General features: G+C 51.2%; 1 protein-coding gene and 1 long non-coding RNA gene across 10 annotated transcripts in view; one reads left to right on the forward strand and one right to left on the reverse strand.

Annotated features, from left to right (window-relative positions):
- BOC (BOC cell adhesion associated, oncogene regulated) overlaps positions 1-20,008 on the forward strand; it is a 241,596-nt gene that overhangs the window by 203,951 nt on the left and 17,637 nt on the right. For 5 of the 9 annotated variants that reach the window (XR_003432498.1, XM_027104803.1, XM_027104813.1 and 2 more), the window contains 5 exons: positions 13,250-13,396; positions 15,174-15,317; positions 15,635-15,928; positions 16,287-16,559; positions 17,631-17,938. Coding sequence is in view for 8 of the 9 variants with exons in the window: in XM_027104803.1 (XP_026960604.1) it covers positions 13,250-13,396; positions 15,174-15,317; positions 15,635-15,928; positions 16,287-16,559; positions 17,631-17,938 (1,166 nt within the window). In the remaining variant the exon portion in view is untranslated. Of the gene's footprint in view, positions 1-6,590; positions 6,874-7,800; positions 8,212-10,656; positions 10,868-13,249; positions 13,397-15,173; positions 15,318-15,634; positions 15,929-16,286; positions 16,560-17,630; positions 17,939-20,008 lie in introns of those variants that run through there. The other 4 variants (XM_027104841.1, XM_027104854.1, XM_027104863.1 and 1 more) reach the window with 4 other exon arrangements.
- On the reverse strand, positions 1,119-5,240 carry LOC113619698 (uncharacterized). Its single transcript, XR_003432501.1, has 2 exons — positions 2,458-5,240; positions 1,119-1,829 (listed from the first exon to the last, which is right to left on the reverse strand). It is a non-coding gene; the product is annotated as an uncharacterized LOC113619698 (long non-coding RNA).

Here is a 20,008-nt window from a genome sequence, read left to right on the forward strand (position 1 = left end):
GGGGCGTTCAGTGATGGGGGCGTTCAGTGATGGGGCGTTCAGTGATGGGGGCTGAGACCTGGCTTGAGGATTCAGGGATGTGGAGGAGGCTGCTGCCAGAACTTCCCTGGTCCAGACCACTTTTACTCTGATGCCAGGGGGTGCACTTGAACTTTACCCCTGCCTGGTGACATCAGCCTGTGTTCTTCAGGTAAAATGGGACCACCTGAAGTCTCACCTGTGCACTCCCACCCTCTCCTCCAGGTGGTCCTGGCTGTGTGGAGAACTGCTTTTCTTACTCTCTGTGGAGGTGCCCTTCCCACTCTCTTCTGTGGCGATTTTTTTCCCCTTTTCACTTAAGCTTTCTTTGTGGTGAATCTCTCTTGCTGCTAATGCCTCTCTTCAGAGCATGTTTAATTCTTTTTGAAGTGCTTTGACTTTGCTCTCCTTTCTTACCTCTCTTCCCCTTACCTCTCTTTTCACAAGCTTCACACCCGGGCACCACCACTTTGTGAGCCTGAACCAACAGCGGATGTTGCCCGTGGACACCGCATTCCTTGTTGCTGGACCCCGAGGCATCCTTAGCGTTGTTCTCCACACAGCACAGCACGTAATCACAGCCAGTTCAGAGCCGGCATGCAGCGTGAAAGCTGTTTCCGACCCCTTACCACTCGTCATCTACCATTCAGATAAACTCCTAATAATTCTTCATTTTTACCTTCTTTCTATCTTTTCAGTTAATTCTCCCAGTCATAGTTGGAAATAAAATAAGCGGTAACTGGGTAATAATTCTATATCTGGGGATTTTAGTCCTCAGGCTAATGTGAAGTCTTATGCTGGTGCTGGTTTAATTGACAGCCGATATGTAACCCCTCCGTAAGGTCTTTAAGCCCTAGGACCAGTCACGTACTCCTGAATTATCCTTCTCTGGCATCAGAGATCAGAGGCAAGACAGCTGACAGGAAGGGAAGGAGTTCCCCTTAGGCAGCTGTGTCCATGACTCTGTGCCTTTGAGGAAAGGTCAGAAGGGGACAGGGGCCCTTTGTTACCATAATTTAACCCATGAGTGAAATGAAGAGCCCAACTGGTAGGATGGAAAAAACAAGAAACTTAAACCGAGGATCTTTTTTTTTTTTAAGTTTTAACTCTGCCACTTAAGAGTTAATGTGGCTTTGGGCAAGTCACTTGATTTCTCAGATTGCCACAACTGTGAAATGAGCACAGTAATGATTACATCATCCATCTTATGGTTTTGTTTTGTTTTGGTTTTTAGAGAATCAAATGAGAGAGTATATGATAGTAATATTTTGAGGCATTTTATGAATTCCAGACTTTATTCACTCACCCATTTGGTCAGCACATATCCGTGGAGTATCCTCTTGCAGAAGGCTCTGAGGCCGGTGCCCAACCCTGTGCTGCCCAACTGCATTCTGGGAGCAGCCCTAGGACGACAGAGCCCAGGAGGGGCAAAGCTTCCGTCACAGCCAGAGCCAAGAGAGAGGACTGGCTTATCAGGAAGAGAGAGCAAACCCATTTCCTGTGAAGTTCTCAGCTTCCCCTACTCACATGTTCTCCAACCTGGGTTCCCACCTCCCCGCCACCTTTGAGAGCAGCCCGTAGTGTCACTGCATATATGTTGTCAGTGTAGCCCGCAGAGCTGCCCATTTATGCTTGTGTTGGCTCACTGCTGCTTATTGTTCCAAGGAGACAGTGCTGGTTTGCGCTGGCAGGATGGGCCGACCCTGGCCCTTGGCCTTGTGAGTTCCACAAACAGAAGCCATGACTTCTTACTCAGCTCCCCAGCTCTGATTCCCATCAGACACTTCCTTAAGGTCTTCTGTGCTGTGACCCTGAATTAGAATAGGCCATTAAGGATTGCTGTCGACATTAAAAAAAAATATATTTTTAGCTTCCTTTATCCTTGTTTTTATTTATTTTTTAATTAATTAATTTTTTTTTTTGGCGGTACGCGGGCCTCTCACTGTTGTGGCCTCTCCCGTTGCGGAGCACAGGCTCCGGACGCGCAGGCTCAGCGGCCATGGCTCACTGGCCCAGCCGCTCTGCGGCATGTGGGATCTTCCCGGACCAGGGCACGAACCGGTGTCCCCTGCATCGGCAGGCGGACTCTCAACCACTGCGCCACCAGGGAAGCCCTATCCTTGTTTTTAGTCAGGGTTCTCCAGAGAAGAAGAGCCAATCTCTCCCCCCACCACATATATATATAAAATGCATGTATGTATATATACACACACACATATATACACACATACATAATTATATAAACACATAATTTTGTGGAGAACATACATATGAATATATATACACACATATAATTATATATACACATGTAATTTTATGGAGAACATATATATAATTATACACACACACACATATGGGGAGAGAGAGAGAGAGAGAAAGACGAGTAGAGAAAGGAAAAAAGAAAGGGAGAGAAAGATTTATTTTAAAGAATTGGCTCACATGATCGTGGAGGCTGGTAAGTCCAAAATCCATAGGGCTAGCCGGCAGGCTGGAGAGTCATGAGTCCCACTAGGGAACCAGCAAACCAGCCATTGTCCTGAGTTCAATATCTGGGTGTTTTGGAGATTCGTGTCCTGCGAATTGGGGAGTGTTTAGAATTTCCAACAGCACGGTAAGACCTAGTCCCTCCTGTTGAGGATCTCTTAGTCTGATGGAGAAGGTGGACTGCATTTACATGTTAGCCATGAAGCAGGTCAGTCAGACCCATGAGTTGCCTAATAGAGATATAAACAGATTTTAATGGGAGTTCAGGTGAACAGTGATTCATTTCAGTTTCAGGGGATTGAGGAAGACTCAGGGTTGAGCCTTGAAGAATGTGTGAGGGACAACCTTTCTCTCTAATTTTTTGAGTCCTCCCATCCCTTTCTCAGACCTTCAACAACGAAGTTCAGCTTTCTACATCCTGTACTTAGACCTAAGCCCAGTGCAGTTTCTTGGACGGTGCAGATAATTCCATAGTGAGTTCAGTCAGATCCTGAAATTAGGATGAGGTGGCAAGACAGAGACAATCACCCAGTGGCTGTATTTCCCTAGGAGGGGAAAGGAGTCTGCCTCTGAAAGCTGGGTCTGAAGATGCCCTCCAGGCAGAGGGTGAATCTGCCTTTGCTGGGAGAGGCAGAGAGACAGCTCCACACGGTGGTATAGTTGGAAAAGGAGAACTAACTTGAGCTTGAAATCCAGCTGCTTTCTGCCGTAAGCGTTGTGTATTTTACTTTGCCAGTTGGACAAGAAAATTATTGAAAGACAGTTTAAACCTAAAAGGTACTAAGCAACTTGAGTACCTAAATAGGAGATGACTAAGGAATACCTTACAGCTTTAGGCCAAAGTCACATTAACCCTTTCTGTTTTCTAGTGGATACAGGCAGAAATTCACACCTCACAAGAATTTCCCCTGGTATTCTGGTGAAATCTTCAAAGGGCTTTGGCAATGCTAATCCCAGTAGGCCTGGCACAGGTGCCCAGACAAATGTGTGGAGTTAGCTCAGGGCATCATGGCAGCAACTGCCCCAAACAGCCAGGGTTCCAATTCTCTATTTAGCAACCGTCAGTATTTACCAAAAGAGGGCTCAGTTCCAAGGTGCATCTTCTCCCAAGGACATGCTTAGGACTCTTAACCTACCCCACTCCTCTCCTCAGTCTGTTCTTTGCACACACACCCATATGCTTAAATAAAATCCTAGGTTCGTTTTCTAAGCTAAGAGAAAAGGGAAGGACCACACAGTGTGTTAAGCAGGTACAACTATAGATTCAGTGAGCCAGAACAGACTTTAAGAAGCCTTTTGCGCAGGAAGACAAGGGGAGGGATTGATTAGCTTGCTTGAAATCACTGGAACCTCTAAAGAACATGATGCAAGATGGTTCTTTTAAAATGAAAAAGAATCAGGAGAGCAAATGAGTTCCTTGGCTCTCCTTTTTTTGTGTGTGTAGAAGAGTTTAGGGATTTCTACCCTGATCTTATTTTTTAGACTTGCAACCATTTTTGGAATCTGGTAATAGTCCCAGGAACTATAGAACAGTGAGCCTGTCCTGCAAATGGGACAAAATGTTCAAATCTAAATAAAGGACTATCACTTAATACTGAGGGAAAAAAAGGTAAGTAAAAGGAAAAAAAAAACTTGCTAAGGCAGAAACAGCATGTTTTTTTCTTTAGGGAAAATTGTGCTTCATTTTTGGTGAGTGCGTTCCTTTTCTACTTAAAAACATTGAAAAGGCATCACAGAGTAAGACCCAGGCTGCAGCGTGACGCTTAAGCCTCCCTCTCAGCCCTACCTCCCACTCCAGAGCCAGCAACCCTGCCATTTCCTCAGCTAGTCTTGCACTGGTTTTTGGAATGGCTCTCCATCCACCTGTAACAACCTCCTTTCCGTTCTCTTCCCCAGAGAGTTCCCACCTCCCTTGGGTTAATAAATTCCTTCTCAGTTTTCAAGATTCAAGTATCTTCTCCTCTAAGAATCTTTTCTTGACCCCCTCGACCCCCCAAGTGTGGAGTGGGGCCCCCTCTTCCCGGCTCCCTACCATCCCGAGTTTACTTCTCTAGGCCTCTCCTGCCACCGTCTCTTTGCCCTTCACCTCTGTGACCACCACACTGCTGCACAGCAGTGGGCCTGGCACAGGCTAGGCCTTCGGTGAATGTCTAGGGAGAGGCAGACTCCCAGATAAGATGTGGTTGAAGTCTAGAAGATCAGAAAGGGCATGCAGAAGGTGAACAAAGATTTCTTCACCAGACTATGACATAGTAAAAATTTTGAGGAAGTAAACAAGAAAGGATGAAGCAACATCTTGGGGTATAAACAGACTGAAAATACAAATAGATTCAGGAAGGGTTTAGAAAAATTGATGGACGTCAGAAGCGTGAAGCAGTTTTAGAGGAAACTCTGGAACGTTTGAAGGGAGACGCCAGTGGAAGTGGCTCCACGTCCTACCAGATGCTTCACGGGACACTGTCAGAGAGGGTGGGCAGACGACATGGGTAGTCATTACTGCTTTTAGGACTACGTAGTTCCCAGGTGTGCGGAGGGGAAAGCGGGAACCACTGTGGGTCCCACGGCCTTCAGACTGTGCCCCCGCCTCTCCCACCTAGAATTCTGTTTGTAAAGGCCACGCTGAAGGGTTCACGTCCATTGTTCCTCTGAACGCCTCCGTCTTCTCTCCTCTCTCTCTTCCTGTACAGGCCGCCAGCCTGCCAAAGGCCATGCCAGGAAGCAGCTCTGGCTCTGATGAGTCTAGACCACCGGGATTCACATTAATTTTCCCATTGCTAAGTTTCTAGTTTATATTTGGTTGATCAGAGAAATATGTGTGATGTGGGTTGCTGGCAAGTCAATCTTCTTTTTCCTTCTTCTCTCTTTCCCCAGTGTATGTTTTCAAACCATTTTATTCCTTCGTCTAGTCCAAAAGAAACTCCCCAGTTCTGCTAGCCAGCCCTACTTCACAGCAGCACTGGAGTCAAATAAATGGGATTGTCTACAGACATCTTCTCTGTTCATCTGGCTGCCAGACTCAGTGGAGAAACGGCTCCCATCCTTGGTTTGTGTTCAACGATTAATAACATTTCTCATTCTCATATGTCTTTTAAAAAATATATATTTTTAATTGGTTCAAGCCAAGAAATTCCTGAAGCATTAGGCCAGTTTACTGCAAATCATTTAATGACATTGCAAACTAGGTTCTTTTTCGTTTCCTCCTCCTTCCTCTCGCACCCCTCCTTTTATGCCCTCTCTCCTGTCCTCCCCACCTCCAGTCTTGACTCTGATCTTCTGCTCTCCTCCCTCTGGGCCTTTCATCTCTTCCCCAACCTCAGCTTTCTCCCACTGCTCCAATCTAGGTGCACACCCCACCTTAACTCAAAAGAAAAGAAAGAAACACAAGATTTAACAACTAATATGTTTGGCATCTACCAAGGTTTTTCTCTCCCCCATAGAAACTGTTTTTATTTAAATAGCATGCCTTGCTTTCATCAGAAAGTGTGTGTGAGAAATTTCATGTCACGTTTCCATGGCTGTCAGGAGACAGCTTTGGAGCCAAAATTATGCAATTGAACAGGCAGAAAAAAATCCTGAAGAGAGCAAATGTATTTGTCCACTCTTCCAGCCTGCAAAGGGACGGTTACTCACTCCACCAACCCCCTTTCTAAGTTGTTCTGGAGATCGAGGTAACCTAACTTAGGTTGGAATGCTGGTGAAGGTGGCAGGGACTACACCTGGGGACACCACTCGTGCGAATTGTTGTACCCTGCCTTGTGTGTTGTTTTAACTGTCTTTTCTATTAGAGTAAAGCTCCTGTGGTTAGGAACTACGTCTTTATCTTCTTGGTATCTTTGCAGCTTCTGGATGGCTGAGTGAATGAATCAGTGGTGTCTGGAAGGATGGTATCGTGCCAGATGCCGACTGCATAATATGCAGATTTTGCCCAGCCTTGTGGGCCGCAGTTGGGTTTGACTTCAGTGGTCTGTGTGCCGGGGCTATGGACTAGTCATAGGCTTAGTCACTACCCAGAATGCGTGGCGTCTGAGAGGCCCGCCCATCCCACAGTAAACCCCGTCGACTCACCAGAATCCAGGCAGTCCCACCTCTAACAGGAACACCGTCAGGACCCAGCCTCCACTCCGCTTCTGCAGTCCGTCACCATGGTTTTCCACTTGTAGCGCACTTCCTTTCAGAGGCTTGACCATGGGGTCGTGCCAGGCCATGGCTCCTCAGGTGACTTGGAGATCAAGTCGTGCTGTGATTCTCTGCCCGTCCGTGAAGCAGTTCAGGGCACTGGAGAGCCCCTGCATCGCAAGAGCCCACACAGGGAGGCAAGGCCTAGGACCCTTCCCCTGCTCAGACAGCGCCTCCCAGTCCATCAGTAGAGCGGTGAGCCCCGGGCGCTTGGTTCTACTTCCTCTGCACCTTTGCTGCCTTTCAGAACACGCAGGGATGGGCCACAGGGTCAGCATGTCACTGGGGTACTCCATCAGGCAAGCTCTTTCTACGTTTTGTAACACTGGCCGTAGACGCAGCAAGCCAGCACAGGGGCAAAGTTGAGGCCTGGCGGCCAGGAGAGTTAAGGGGTTGGATGATCAGTCAGCCTAGAAACTTGCCGATGGCCACGAGGCTGCTGAGCCTCCCGGCAGCGTTGCCAAGTGAGCCCAACTCAGTCGCCTCACGATCTGGTGGATCCCATCCAGCCTCGGCAGATGCGTGCAGGCTCGTCCTGTGCTCCCCGAGAACAGGCAGGAGGGTAGGACGGGACTGACTAGGTACGAGAAATGCCTGGAGGCGTTGAAAGCCGGAAGTGCTCAGGGAGATGGGGATGTTGGTAAATCCAGGCAGCCTCCACCTGAAGGCACCGTCTTACCTGACTTCTTTCTTAAACAGAAGCGAACTTTAATTTTCAGCCTAAGGGAGGAACTCGGGGAGAAGACGATCAAATAAGGAAACTCCCTGAAAGTAAAAGTTGGGTTTAGTGATCACACTGGGGGCATTCTGGGGAGGCAAAGTGTACCACGCGACGGGACAGGTAGAGTCTATAAAAACTGGAGGATGAGCCTACCATCAAGATTCGACAGTTTTGTGTTACGAGAATGAACAAACATACACTGAATATTGTCATTGAATTCATAGATCTACTGAGCCTTTTATTCTTAAAGGAAGGATCAGGCTAGAAGGTGGAGAGAAAGAAATTCAGAAGGGGCTCAAGGGGAAATTTGTCAGTTTGTAGTTTCGCCTATGATCCTGGTGATGGCAGCCACACCCGACATGCCTCTGAAAGTTTTTATTTTCCTCCTTTTATCCCCACAGCTAAGAAGGTAGGAGCCTGATGTACCCTGTAAGTGTGGAGGAAACTCAGAGCATATTGCATGATTTGTGTCTGAGCAGATCCCTGTAATCTGTGTATCCAAGGCTCCTACGTAAGTGATATATGAGAAGATATATGTTCCGTTAAGAAATTGCGTGCTTAGAAGTCAAGGAACCGGGCAGGGTTCCATATGGAGCCTGAGATGTTATGGGCTTTCTCAGAAAGCACGAAGCTCTGTGACAAATAAAGAAGGTCCATAAACCCAGAGATGGCCTCAAAGACCAGGGGCTTCTGACCTGTTGAGAGCTGAGAAACAGGAGTGAGCCCATTGGCATTTGATGAGCGCCGACCCGTTAATAAAATAGTTGGAAGAATACACAAAGAGGGGATGCAGAAGAAGGGTCTGAGGGAAGGTAAGAGGATTAAAGCTGCAAAAACATTCCTCTGATGGATTTCTCAAACACACCAGCCAACAGGCAAGGGCAGGTGTCCTGTCAAACCATTTCCCCCAGGAAACCTGATGCATCGTTGTGCAGCGAGGCCTGAGGCCTGCTAACCCCATCTGTAACTGAAGGGCCTGCCCCTTACTCCCAGCGAGGCGCTCTGAGCAGCCCAGGGACTCAGGAAACTGGCTTTGCAGACAAGGGGGCCTGAGAACAGGCTGCTTCCCTTCCTATGCAGCCAACGAGATCTCCCCGCATCTGCCTCTCATCTGGTGGCCGATTAGAGTGTTATTGATCACAAAGCCTCTGCCCCTGCCTGGCCTCCTTCCTGCCCAGAACTGCTAGAAGAGGGGGTGCTCTGATTTTCAGATCGTCCATCACTTCATTACTCTGCCTTTGATCCCTTTTTAGTGAAACTCAACTTTTGCTCCAGCAGCCAAATTGGGAGCATTTGTCTAGTGAAGCAACAGCTAAAGCTTAAGCTTTGGGGGGACAGGGCCAAGGACCCAACTGCTGCTTATTTGTTTTGAAGCCAGGAGGCTCGCCTGCCAGTCGGCCCTTGTGGGGCGCTGGAAGCCCAGCTGGGGTGTCCTGGGTCCTGCCCGCATGGGCTGTCGTGCACATGTAGGCATCAGAACAGAGGGGCCATGGCTGACCAGTGCCCCCGCTACTGCACACACAGCCTGCTGTCTCCAAGGCAGCAGTGGATTGTCCGAGCATGCAGAAGGCACCACGAGGGGCTTAAGGGGGAGTGCATAGTGTTATCCAGTGTTGGGGCAGTGAGGTGGGTACATGGAGGACAGCGTGCTCCGTGCACGGATAAGACCTCAGTTACAATGGGGCAGAAGCCAAGGGCTAAGCTGGAGATGGCGTTCTGATCCCAGACTCCTTTCCGTTGCTCACATCTTTCTTGCAAAATGATCTGTTAGGCTTAAGTACATTCCTGCTTGAGGCAGATTTTCTTAGAACGAGGTAAAGAAGAAGGGTGAAGCAAAAACTCAGAAACTCTTGGTGGAGTCGTTTTTAGATTTATTAGAGCGTGCATGGGAGTGCTTCTCAGTGACTGAGGAATTTTCCAGGTGCCCCTGAGCTCACGATCGCCCACGGCTCACTTTGTGGGGAGCCTCCTGACTCGGCAGGTAGGGCACACCCTGTGCTGAGGAGGGTTAAGACCTTTGCATTGCTGAAGTGCCTTGCTTGGGAAAGCAGATAGCAACGTCCAGCTAGAACACGCTGAGCCCAGGCAGTCCACCCTCCCTTCTCTCTGGGAGAAAACACATCCGCTCTCCTGGCTGAGAGGCTCAGCCGAGACTGGGCTCCATATTCTGTGGGGCTCAGTGCAAAGGGAAAGTCTTCCAAGCGCAGGGCCCGGCACAGCTGCACAGCGTGCATGCCCACCAAGCTGGCCTTGGGCACAGCCTTCCCAACTAGTCACTCAACAAGAACTAAGTGAGCATGGTGCATCCTGAAGACGGTGCAGTGGGGCTTGGGGCGGGGGCATGGAGTGCAAAATTAATAGGTTGCCCGCTAGGAATTTGCAACTTAGTTTGTGTTGGTTATCACCAACACAAAATTAAATAACGATGAGATAATTCTTTAAAAGCCCAGAAGGCCCTGCACCCACCCAAAGGAAGGAATCCATGAGAGAGCTCACCTTGACCCCCAGGACCCACTGGTTCAGCCTGGAAAGCAAACTGTGGCCATAGAGATGAATCAGGCATTCTGTCATTGTTTTTGCCACACTACTTGGTCAACAGCATGTATTTCTTCTAGTGTATTTTTCATTTCAGTTATTCTTCAACTGATTGGTTGTTCTTTATATTTTCTAATTCTTAGTTAAAAACGTCTTGTAACTTCTTGCTCTATGCATCCATTCTTTTCCTGAGTTCTTGGATCATCTTTACGATCATTACTCAGAACTTTTTCTCTGGTAGATTGCCTATCTCCACGTCACTCAGTTGTTCTTCTGGGGTTTTACCTTGTTCCTTTATCTGGAACATATTCCTCTGTCGTGTCATTTTGTCTAAACTTCTATTTGTATTTTTATGTATGTGGAAGGTTAGTTGTGTTTCTCAGCCATGGAGAAGTGACCCTCAGTAGGGGATGTCCTGTGTATCCCAGCAGTACACTCCCCTCTCGTCACCTGGTGGCCAGGGACCAGCTGGTCCCAGGGTGGGTCCAGACCTGTGTTTTTGGACTCAGTTCCGCAGGCTATGTGACTGTTTTTCTTGCTTCTGGTGTCTGCCCCCCCGGTGGGTGAGGCTGGTCTAGAGGCTTGTGCAGGCTTCCTGGTGGGAGGTGCCAGTGCCTGCCCACTGGTGGGTAGAATTGGGTCTTGGCCATCTGGTGGGCAGGGCTGTGTCAAGGAGCGTGTTTAGAGGTGGCTGTGTGCTCAGGAAGTCTTTAAGCAGCCTGTCTGTTGATGGGTGGGACTGTCGTTTGGCAGAGGTGTGCCGGCACTGGAGCCTGCAGGCTGTTGGGCGGGGTCAGGTCTTGGTGCTAATGGCCCAAGCAAGATGTCAGCCTTCAGATGAGTAATCCCGATACGTTCACCGCCAGCTTTTACGTCCCAAGAAAGAGCCACAGCCACCCCCTGCCTCCCCAGGAGACCCTCCAAGACCAGCAGGTAGGTCTGGCAAAGGCTCCTATGAAGTCACTGCTTTTGCCCTGGGTCCCAGTGCCCACAAGGCCTTGTGTGTGTCCTCTAAGAGTGGATCTCTGTTTCCCCCAGTCCTGTGGAGCTCCTGCGATCAAGCCCCACTGACCTTCAAAGCCAAATGTTCTGGGGTCTCCTCCTCTCGATGCCAGACCCCCAAGCTGGGGAGCCTGACATGGGGCTCAGAACTCTCGTTCCCGTGGGAGAACTTCTGTGATATAATTATTCTCCAGTTTGTGGGTTGCCCACCTGGGGGTATGGGATTTGATTGTATCTCGAGTGTGCCCCTACTACCATCTTGTTGTGGTTCCTTCTTTGTCTCTGGATGTAGAATATGTCTTTTTGGTAGGTTCCAGTCTTTTCTACTGATGGCTCTTCAGCAGTTAGTTGTGATTTTGGTGTGCTCGTGGGAGGAGGTGAGCTCAAGGTCTTCTACTCTGCCACCTTGTCCCGACCAACAGCATGTATTTCTTATTCCACATTTATTACACCTATTTTTCCTGTGACCCTGGAAGTAATCACTCAAGAAACATGCTATTTTCAAAATATCCAAACTTAGATAAAGGTTGGCCACACTTGGATAAGAGGTTCATGGAAAATTTGTTGTGCTAAGCCCTTGAGCTCATACTGTAGACCCAACTCAACTATGAAATTCGAGTTCACAGGCAACATGCGTGGGCATCTTGTACCTGACATGAGTGGCCCAGCTCCAAGATAGTCACTCATCGGTCATCCAGCATTCACTGAGCATCTCCTTGCGCCAGGCGCTGGTTAGGTTCAGAGGACACATACATGAAGAAGACTTGGTCCCTGCCCCTAAAAAGTTCACAGTCGAATATTGGAATCAAGGGGACAGTGATCCTTTCATAGAAATAAAAGGGCTTTCCTCCCCTGCTCTGGCTTGGCTTGACTAAGAACTTCTTGAAAGTTCCATTAAATGGGAAACCTCTTGACCTCCCTGAGTGCCTTGATCACTGAGCTCTCCTCTGGTGACAGCAGTTTGTTTTTGGTAATTAGCTCACGTCTTCTGTGAGAAACCTGATTCCCACCGCTCCTTCTGCTTTGTCTGGGAACCAACCGCACAGGTAGGTGGAGTCTTGCTGCGAACTGCAGTTACGCTGCGAATCAGAATGTGGTGTGGTCGGCACTGAGATGGTGCCTCAGGGCTTTCTGAGTACCTTTATGGAGAGAGTGTCTGGGTAAATATTTTCATCCCTCTTATCGTATTCTCTATTAGTTTTATTTCCTCTCTTAAATTAAATGCAGCCACAATCCTGAACACCAACTTTGGAATGCGGTTTTGTTGCACAAATGGCCCGTTTTGTTCAACCACAGCAGTGATTTGGCTCAAAGAGAGTTTTGTTGTTTGGACCGTTGGATTGTTTAGGAAACATCCTGCTTTGGTTCCAGATGGATCTCCATCCTCTCCAGTTTAAATCCCAGTCTTCCTGCCACTGAGCTAAGTCAGGAGAGACTGCAGCCTGGCGTCAGGACCCTCGGCTCGCCCGCATTCCACTGCCATTAAGCCACCCTGGGGACATCCCTCTTTGCCCTAGAAAATCCTTCGGGCATCCACAGATCCCCATCCTTAGCTCTGAGAAAGAATTAGCCATGACACGACATGTGGTCGGCTCTCTGAATCTGCAGGTGGAAAATCCGAGGATACGGCAGGCCGACTGCAACTGCTGTCCAGCACAATTTTGTATAAGGGACTTGAGCATCCGCCGATTTTAGTGGGGCACCTGGAACCAATCCCCGAGGATACTGGGGAGGACTGCGTAGCTCCTGGGTAGCAGGAATCAGCCTTCTGGTTGTAACCACGGTTAGCAATTGAGCAGAATCTCGGACCTTTCACTTTTCACTGTGGATGTCTGAGGAGAAGGCGATTCTTGATTGAACTGGAAAACAGACAGAAGCATTCTCTATCGTTGTTCCTTTCAGTCTCCATGAGCTGTGCCGGGACATCTGTGCCTTGACTGTGACCCATTTCCAGCCAGGCTCGGTGGGGCCGATGGGCCTAGCCAACTTGCCCCCATGTCAGTGTAACAAAAGAGGCTGGTCTGCGTCACCCGCATCACTTCATGGAATTCTCTACACCCCGCCCCCTCAGCTTATATACACCCAGCTGAGCTCCCCATGCAGTGACGCGGGCCACACGTTCCCTCCTGTAAACTCCTCTAGACACCGAAAGGTTGGAGGAAGGACTCGGAGCGCCCCCAGAGCAGTGTGTGAGCTTCTTGCTGCTGTTGATTGTGACCAAAGACACGGAGGCACAAGCCCACCCTGAAATGTCGCACTGTCTGCCTCTGTCAGCCATCGAGGCCCAACCGGCCCCTTCCCTTCTCTCCACAGATCTCCAGGACTTCAAGTTAGACGTGCAGCACGTGATTGAAGTGGATGAGGGGAACACGGCGGTCATCGCCTGTCACCTTCCTGAGAGCCACCCCAAAGCCCAGGTCCGATACAGCGTCAAACACGAGTGGCTGGAGGCCTCCAGAGGTGAGCCCAGCGGCCGGGGCCAGGAGGGAAGCTGGCCGTCTCTGCAGCGCTTCCCAAACCCCCGTCGCCACGCCGGCAGCCCCTCCCCATGCTCGTCAGCTGTCTTCTGCCCTGACATTTAGCCCTGCGGGATCCTGAAGGGATTGGCCTCCGCTGTGGAGGTCCCGTGAACCTGTCGCGAGGAATCTCTTCATCCTTTGAGGCCCTGGCAAATGCTGCTGAGCTGCTGCCATGGATGAGGGCTGAGACTCTCCCTGTGCAAGCTCCCCGCCACCAGGCACACACAGGAGGGCTGCCTGACATACCAGACATTCCTGGAGCTGTGGGGTTCCCTGTTGGGAGACGGGGCTCTTCCCCCGCACAGCAGAGCTGGTAACGCAACCTCTCAACAGTCACAGCTTCCTGCTAAGTGGACGTGACAGCTGGTCCAGTGGCGACCAGGCTTTCGTCCACAGAGTGCCAGCAGGGAGAGAAGCTCTCTCTCAAGGCCAAGTCAGCTTCTTTCCACAACTGACCTGCACCCAAGGCCAAGTAGACCCTATGGCTGGACCCGACACTTCAAAATGTGTCCCTTTTTAAATGTCCTAGAGATTTAAAAATATCTTTGTTAACTTTCTGGTTATGAAAGGGGAGTATATGTTTACTATAGAAAATACAAAAACCTTTTTTTTTAAGGGTAAAAAGCCTAATCCTGCCACTCAGAAATAACCGGAGACTGAGGAGAGTATGAATGTCTATTGTCCCTAGCAGAAGCCTGGCAGTAGCCCCTAGAGAAGGCCTGCCCATCCCATAAGAGTCAAGGGCTTTTTCCTTTCCATCTGGCATTTGCCTTAAGCAGCTCACACCTGGGGCGGCCCAGTGACAGCCAGGTACCAGACTCAATGAGCCTAGACTGCAGGGACATCCAGATTGCCAAGGGCAGGCCACCAGGAAGCTCAAAGCTGATGACCAGTGCTTTGCCTGCCAGGAAGCTAAACACCAACCCAGCCACCAAGTGTACTGTGAGTCGCTGTGAATCTGTCTCCTGTGGAAAGAAGCTGAACTCAGCCCTGGGACCCCACCCCCATGGCACCCCTGGTCCAGAAGCAGACAGAGCCTAGCAGGCCAGCGATGCAGGGGGAAGGGCTTCAGTGGTATTCATGGAGAGGGTGGGGCTTGGGGCTTAGAATATCCCTCCCTGGCTGCAGAAATTCAACAGTGAGATGGCTCAGAGCTGTGACCGTGACAGAGACTGATGGGAAATTCTAAAGTCAATTCCCTCCTTCCTGGTGGCTTGCAGGAATGATCAGCTCATCTCCCATGTGTGCAGCACGGGCCTCTCAGTCCTTACAAATGGCTCTGAGGCAGCACACGTCATGCTGTTTTACAAATGAGGAAACAGGATCTGAGAGGTTAATGGACTTGCCCAGGATCACACAGTTAGTATGCGGCAGATCCAGAGCTGGAGTCCAGGACTGGCAGATCCCAAATCCTGCCTCCTTGCCATGGCACGCAAGCCCCCTTAAAAGTTATAAAATGCTCTTCCACAGACCCATGTATGAACTTGGGATGGTGGTGGGGTGTCAGCCAGCCAGTTTGTTAGCTGGTTGGTTAGTGTCACTCCCGACACTTCCGCCCCACTAGGCGTGAGGTTTTATGGGGAGAATAGCATTTTCAGTTTGGGCTTGTTGGAGTTCAGGTATACAACTTCTGACTTGGGCCCTGCCTGCCCCGATCCTTTGTGGGAGCTGCTGAGTGCAGTAGTCTGGGCCCACATTCATCCCTGTCCTCTCTTCAGATAACTACCTGATCATGCCGTCGGGGAACCTGCAGATCGTGAACGCCAGCCAGGAGGACGAGGGGATGTACAAGTGCGCCGCCTACAACCCAGTGACCCAGGAAGTGAAAACCTCGGGCACCAGTGACAGGCTGCGCGTGCGCCGTAAGGGGAGGGTCTCATTGACGGAGGGGGGCTGGGGCCGGAGGGGCATCCGGCATGTGTTGTGTTGATGCTACTGCTGCACTGCTGTCTCACTTCTTCCTCCTGACAGCTCTCTGCAGGAAGACCTCGGGGAGCCCAAGGGAATTAGTATCTTGCCCCACTTGGCATAGGTCATAAGCCCCTGAAGAGCTGTTTGATTCCAAATCCACAGTCTCCAGGCTGCCGCCTGGGGCTGGGCCACCTGAGGCAGGGCGGAGGGGATCCTCTGCGCCCAGTCCTGGTCCTACACGCTGTCCTTCCTCTCCTTGCCCCTCCAGGCTCCACTGCTGAGGCTGCCCGCATCATCTACCCGCCAGAGGCCCAGACCATCGTCGTCACCAAAGGCCAGAGTCTCATCCTGGAGTGTGTGGCCGGTGGGATCCCACCCCCAAGGGTCACCTGGGCCAAGGATGGGTCCAGTGTCGCCAGCTACAACAAGACACGCTTCCTGCTGAGCAACCTCCTCATCGACACCACCAGTGACGAGGACTCCGGGACCTACCGCTGCATGGCTGACAACGGGGTTGGGGATCCCGGGGCCGCGGTCATCCTCTACAACGTCCAGGTGTTCGGTGAGTGTCTTCTGTAGTCCTTCTTTTCCTGGGCCTTCTCTCATCTGCACGGCCTCTCTAGAAGCTCATAAGCTGAGGCTCAGACAGGGTCACGTGCCTTGTGAGAGGTCACGTGCCAAGTGAGTGATGGAGGAGAACTGAGAGAGTAGGAGGCCTTGGATCCCAGGGGCCAGGCTGTAGGGGCCCGGTAGCCCTTCCCTGTCAAGACTCTGATGGAGGAGACATGGGACCTTTTCTCTCCTCTACCAACATCATGGGGAAGGAGGGAGCCTTGCCCAACAGCAGTCCCCTCCCCAGCCTGTCTGGGCCTGGACGGAAGGGCTCAGCCTTTCTTACCTCTGCTCTGGTTTCCTGGCAGAACCCCCCGAGGTCACCATGGAGCTGTCCCAGCTGGTCATCCCTTGGGGCCAGAGCGCCAAGCTCACCTGTGAGGTGCGAGGGAACCCCCCGCCCTCCGTGCTGTGGCTAAGGAACGCCGTGCCCCTCACCTCCAGCCAGCGCCTCCGACTGTCCCGTAGGGCCCTGCGGGTGGTCAGTGTAGGGCCCGAGGATGAAGGCGTCTACCAGTGCATGGCCGAGAATGAAGTCGGGAGCGCCCACGCTGTGGTCCAGCTGAGGACCGCCAGGCCGGGTGAGTGCAGCCCAAGGGTCTGAGATTCCAGCTGAACGTTTATAGAACCCTTTTCTCAAATGGAATCCAGCTTAAAACCCCAGTATATAAAATAAATAAAAGTGGCTTTTAGTTGTAAGTTTAAATTTACATTGACTTCCTAATAAGTCAGAAGTGCAGATTTTTAGTAGTGCAGATGACCCATTTAAATACTGTATTTAAAAAAAAAAAACAAACCTTTTAAATTGGTTTGCAGAACCTGTGGCTTCCGAGAGTTCCGTGGAACCCAGCTGGACAGCCACTGGTCTAGCACAAAGGAAAGCACTTCTGTCTTTCTTAGTTTGATTCCTTTCAGTTGACATCTGCATGGATTGAGCAGTTGCTATTTGCTCAGCACTGGGCTAGGCAATGAGGGGGATGCAGAGACCCTACCTTTCCTAGGGAGGAAATAAAACTTACCGAAGAATCAACTGGAGAAAAACACAGCAAGGAGTAATGCTGACTCGTCTTTATCAGGAGCCGACCTCCTGCGCAGGAGGTCGGGCAGCAGAAACTAGTGTTGGCGGAGTCTGTGGACGCTTCCTGAAGGAGGAGCGGCCCCTCCTGCCTCTGAGAGTCTCAGACGTATTTACATTCACAGTTCGCACCTCCAGGTCCCCGCAGTGGAGCAGGGAGAGGCCCACACTGTCCCATGGTGTGGATCCCACAGGGAAGGGGACACGTCCCCACACCCACACAGAATGTGAGAAAAAGGACGCAGGCTCCTGCACCTCAGGAGCAAATTGAGATGGTTTGCTCAGACGCACCTGGTGCAGACACAGGAAAACAAGCCGGTGGCGAGAAGCCCGGGCAGGGGCGTCCAGCTGCCTTTCCCTCCTGGCCAGGCTGGGGCACAGCCCTCTACCCCCACGGAGCCCGGCTGTGTGTCCAGTGGGCTGATGGTCACTTCACGTCCTGAGCCAGGGGCTCTTCCTGCCCTGGCAGCCCTTCCCTCTGACTTCTCCCTGTTTTCTCCATGGAGACAACAGCTCAGCAGGTGGCCAGGGGACTAAGGGCTCTTCCTTACCTTCTCCTTCCGGCTCTGTCCTCCAGGCACCACCCTGAGGCCATGGCGGGATGCTAAGCCGGCCACTGCCACAGCTCCTGTGCCCCCGCCCGGACCCGGAAGCCCTGCCCAGATGCCGAAGGGCCATCCCGGGGCCCTGAGGCCGCCGGCATCGGCGCTGCCAGCGCCCTGGCCGTGCCTGGGAGAGCAGGGGCAGGCGGCCCCCGCCGAGGCTCCTGTCATCCTCAGCTCGCCCCGCACCTCCAAGACTGACTCGTACGAGCTGGTGTGGCGGCCTCGGCACGAGGGCAGCGGCTGGGCACCGATCCTCTACTATGTGGTGAAACACCGCAAGGTATGGTGTCTGGCATTACGCCTGCCTCTCGCTGAGGCTGGGCGGGGGCCTCCGCCCGCTGGCCATCTCCCCTTGAGCTCCTGAAGCCTGGATGAGTCGTATCTGCTGTTGATCGTGACCTTCTGATCCCTCCGGCGTGCTTTCCCACCACCTCCCGGGAAGCTGGTTGTGAGATGGGCATCTGGGGCCCTAAGAGGCCCGGGAAGAAGCCGTGGGTGTGCTTCCAGGTCTGAGCCTCGCACACCAGCCTCTAGTCCCGAGGAGAGTTCGTAGGCTCCCTAATGACCACCCCAGTCCTCCCCTCTGCCGTTCATTGTTGATGTTTTGTTTTGTTTTGAATCTAAGCTCTGCTGGTGCATACCTGCAGGAACCCGGGTGTGGCAAGCTAGCTTCAGAGCCAGGAAAACAAATATCTGTGAGCAAGTGTTTTCTCTGAGGGCTACCAAATACTGCCTCAGTTCTCAGGATCCCTCCTGGCTCAGCTTTGACAAGCAGGCCTTTGAGCTAAAAGCACATTGTGTTGTTCAGACCTCAGCTATTTCTCCTTGGCAGGAGGAGGTCTGTCCAGGTGGATGTGTTGGGAGCTCTCAGGGAGGGATCCGGCCCACCTTCTTAGACACTCTGCCCTCCGAGACAGGACGCAGCCCCCGGGCTGCCACCCCCCCCCCCCCCCCCCCCCCCCCCCCCGCAACCCCCGTTCAAGGCTGCACTCTCACCTGCTGTGACCCCTCAGGGGAGAAGGACATGAAATTCCCCTTAAGAAAATATCCTTGAAAACATTTCTGTTTATCCCAGGTGCATGCTGTTCTTTTCCTAAGGGCATTAGACAGTAGAAAATTATTCTTAATGGATTTTTTAAATCTTATTTGATAAGTAATAATGTATCATAAATGCCAGGTTTTATTATGCATCTCTTTAGTTGTTGCTAACAAAAGTACCATGTGCACTTGGTAGAAAATACGGAAAATATAGGAATGCGGAACGAAAAGCATTTATCAACTTGCCTCCGTCTCCAAAAAGAAACAAAACCAGCGAAACTCAGTGAAAGGTGCCGCCTGTGCAGAAGCTGTGCCCCTGCTCCGGACCCCGACAGCCCCGTCGTTCTGGTCTTCCTCTTAACACGCTCTCCGAGGAGACCTCCGGCCAGGACAGGTCCACAGAGGCACCTAAGGCAAAGCCGCCTCCTAGGTGGGGGTCGAGAGGGGGCAGTTTCTAATTAACCCTCGGCCTGCTGGCCTCTTCATAGGCAGCCAGCAAAGGGGGTGGATGAGTTTTTAACAAAAAGCCGTGTTGTTCAACCCAGGTTATGGGCAGGGCTGGTCCTAATCCTCACTTCCCCGTGTAACTGGACACCTCCATCTGCAGAGTTGGAGACAAAGATCAGGGCGGGCCAAATGCTCGTGGTCCCCAGGAGGCAGGAACCAACATGAGAGCAAGAATAATATTTTTCGGGCCAATAGGTGGCCATGAAACGGCCTCACCAAGAGGCAGGCTGGCAAAGGCCACACGAGGTGATCCGGAAACGCCAGGCTGAGGCCGCATTCACCCTCTCAGTATGCGTGACAGTGACTAATTACCGTTCCATTTCTTATTTTCATTTCTGAGCCCAGTGGAAGTGAGGCCAGCGCTAGGAGGCAGAGGGAGAAAAGGGGCACAGGGGAAGTGAGACGATGGTGCCCCGCTGGGTCTGGCTTCTGTTCGCCTCTGGCCCGTGGGGCACTTGGAGCTGTTAGGTGGACGTTGCCAAGGCACAATTATGTCTTGAAAGCAGTTTCATTCTTGAGGGACTAACGTGTCTTCGAGATCATCACACAAGAAAGGATTTTGAAAGCAAAAATCAGCATTTGGGTTGTGTTTTTTCAGCCCCTCCCCTCTTGCTGGAGACTGGGAGTCAATTCAACTCATTTTCACTTTTTCACATGCATGAAGCCAGCTTTCATTTCCTGGTGCATCTGCAGACCCTGGGCTACTGTGTTTGGGTTTCCAGCACCACTGGGGATTCTCAGTTTGTAAAAAGTTCTCCCTTTGGAACAAGTCCTGGAAGCCTAACATGAATGAGCCCAGACCATC

This window comes from Aethalodelphis obliquidens, unplaced genomic scaffold (genome assembly GCF_003676395.1).
Source record: "Aethalodelphis obliquidens isolate GAN/ISIS:26980383/991018 unplaced genomic scaffold, ASM367639v1 scaffold1, whole genome shotgun sequence".
Classification (NCBI taxonomy): Eukaryota; Metazoa; Chordata; class Mammalia; order Artiodactyla; family Delphinidae; genus Aethalodelphis; species Aethalodelphis obliquidens.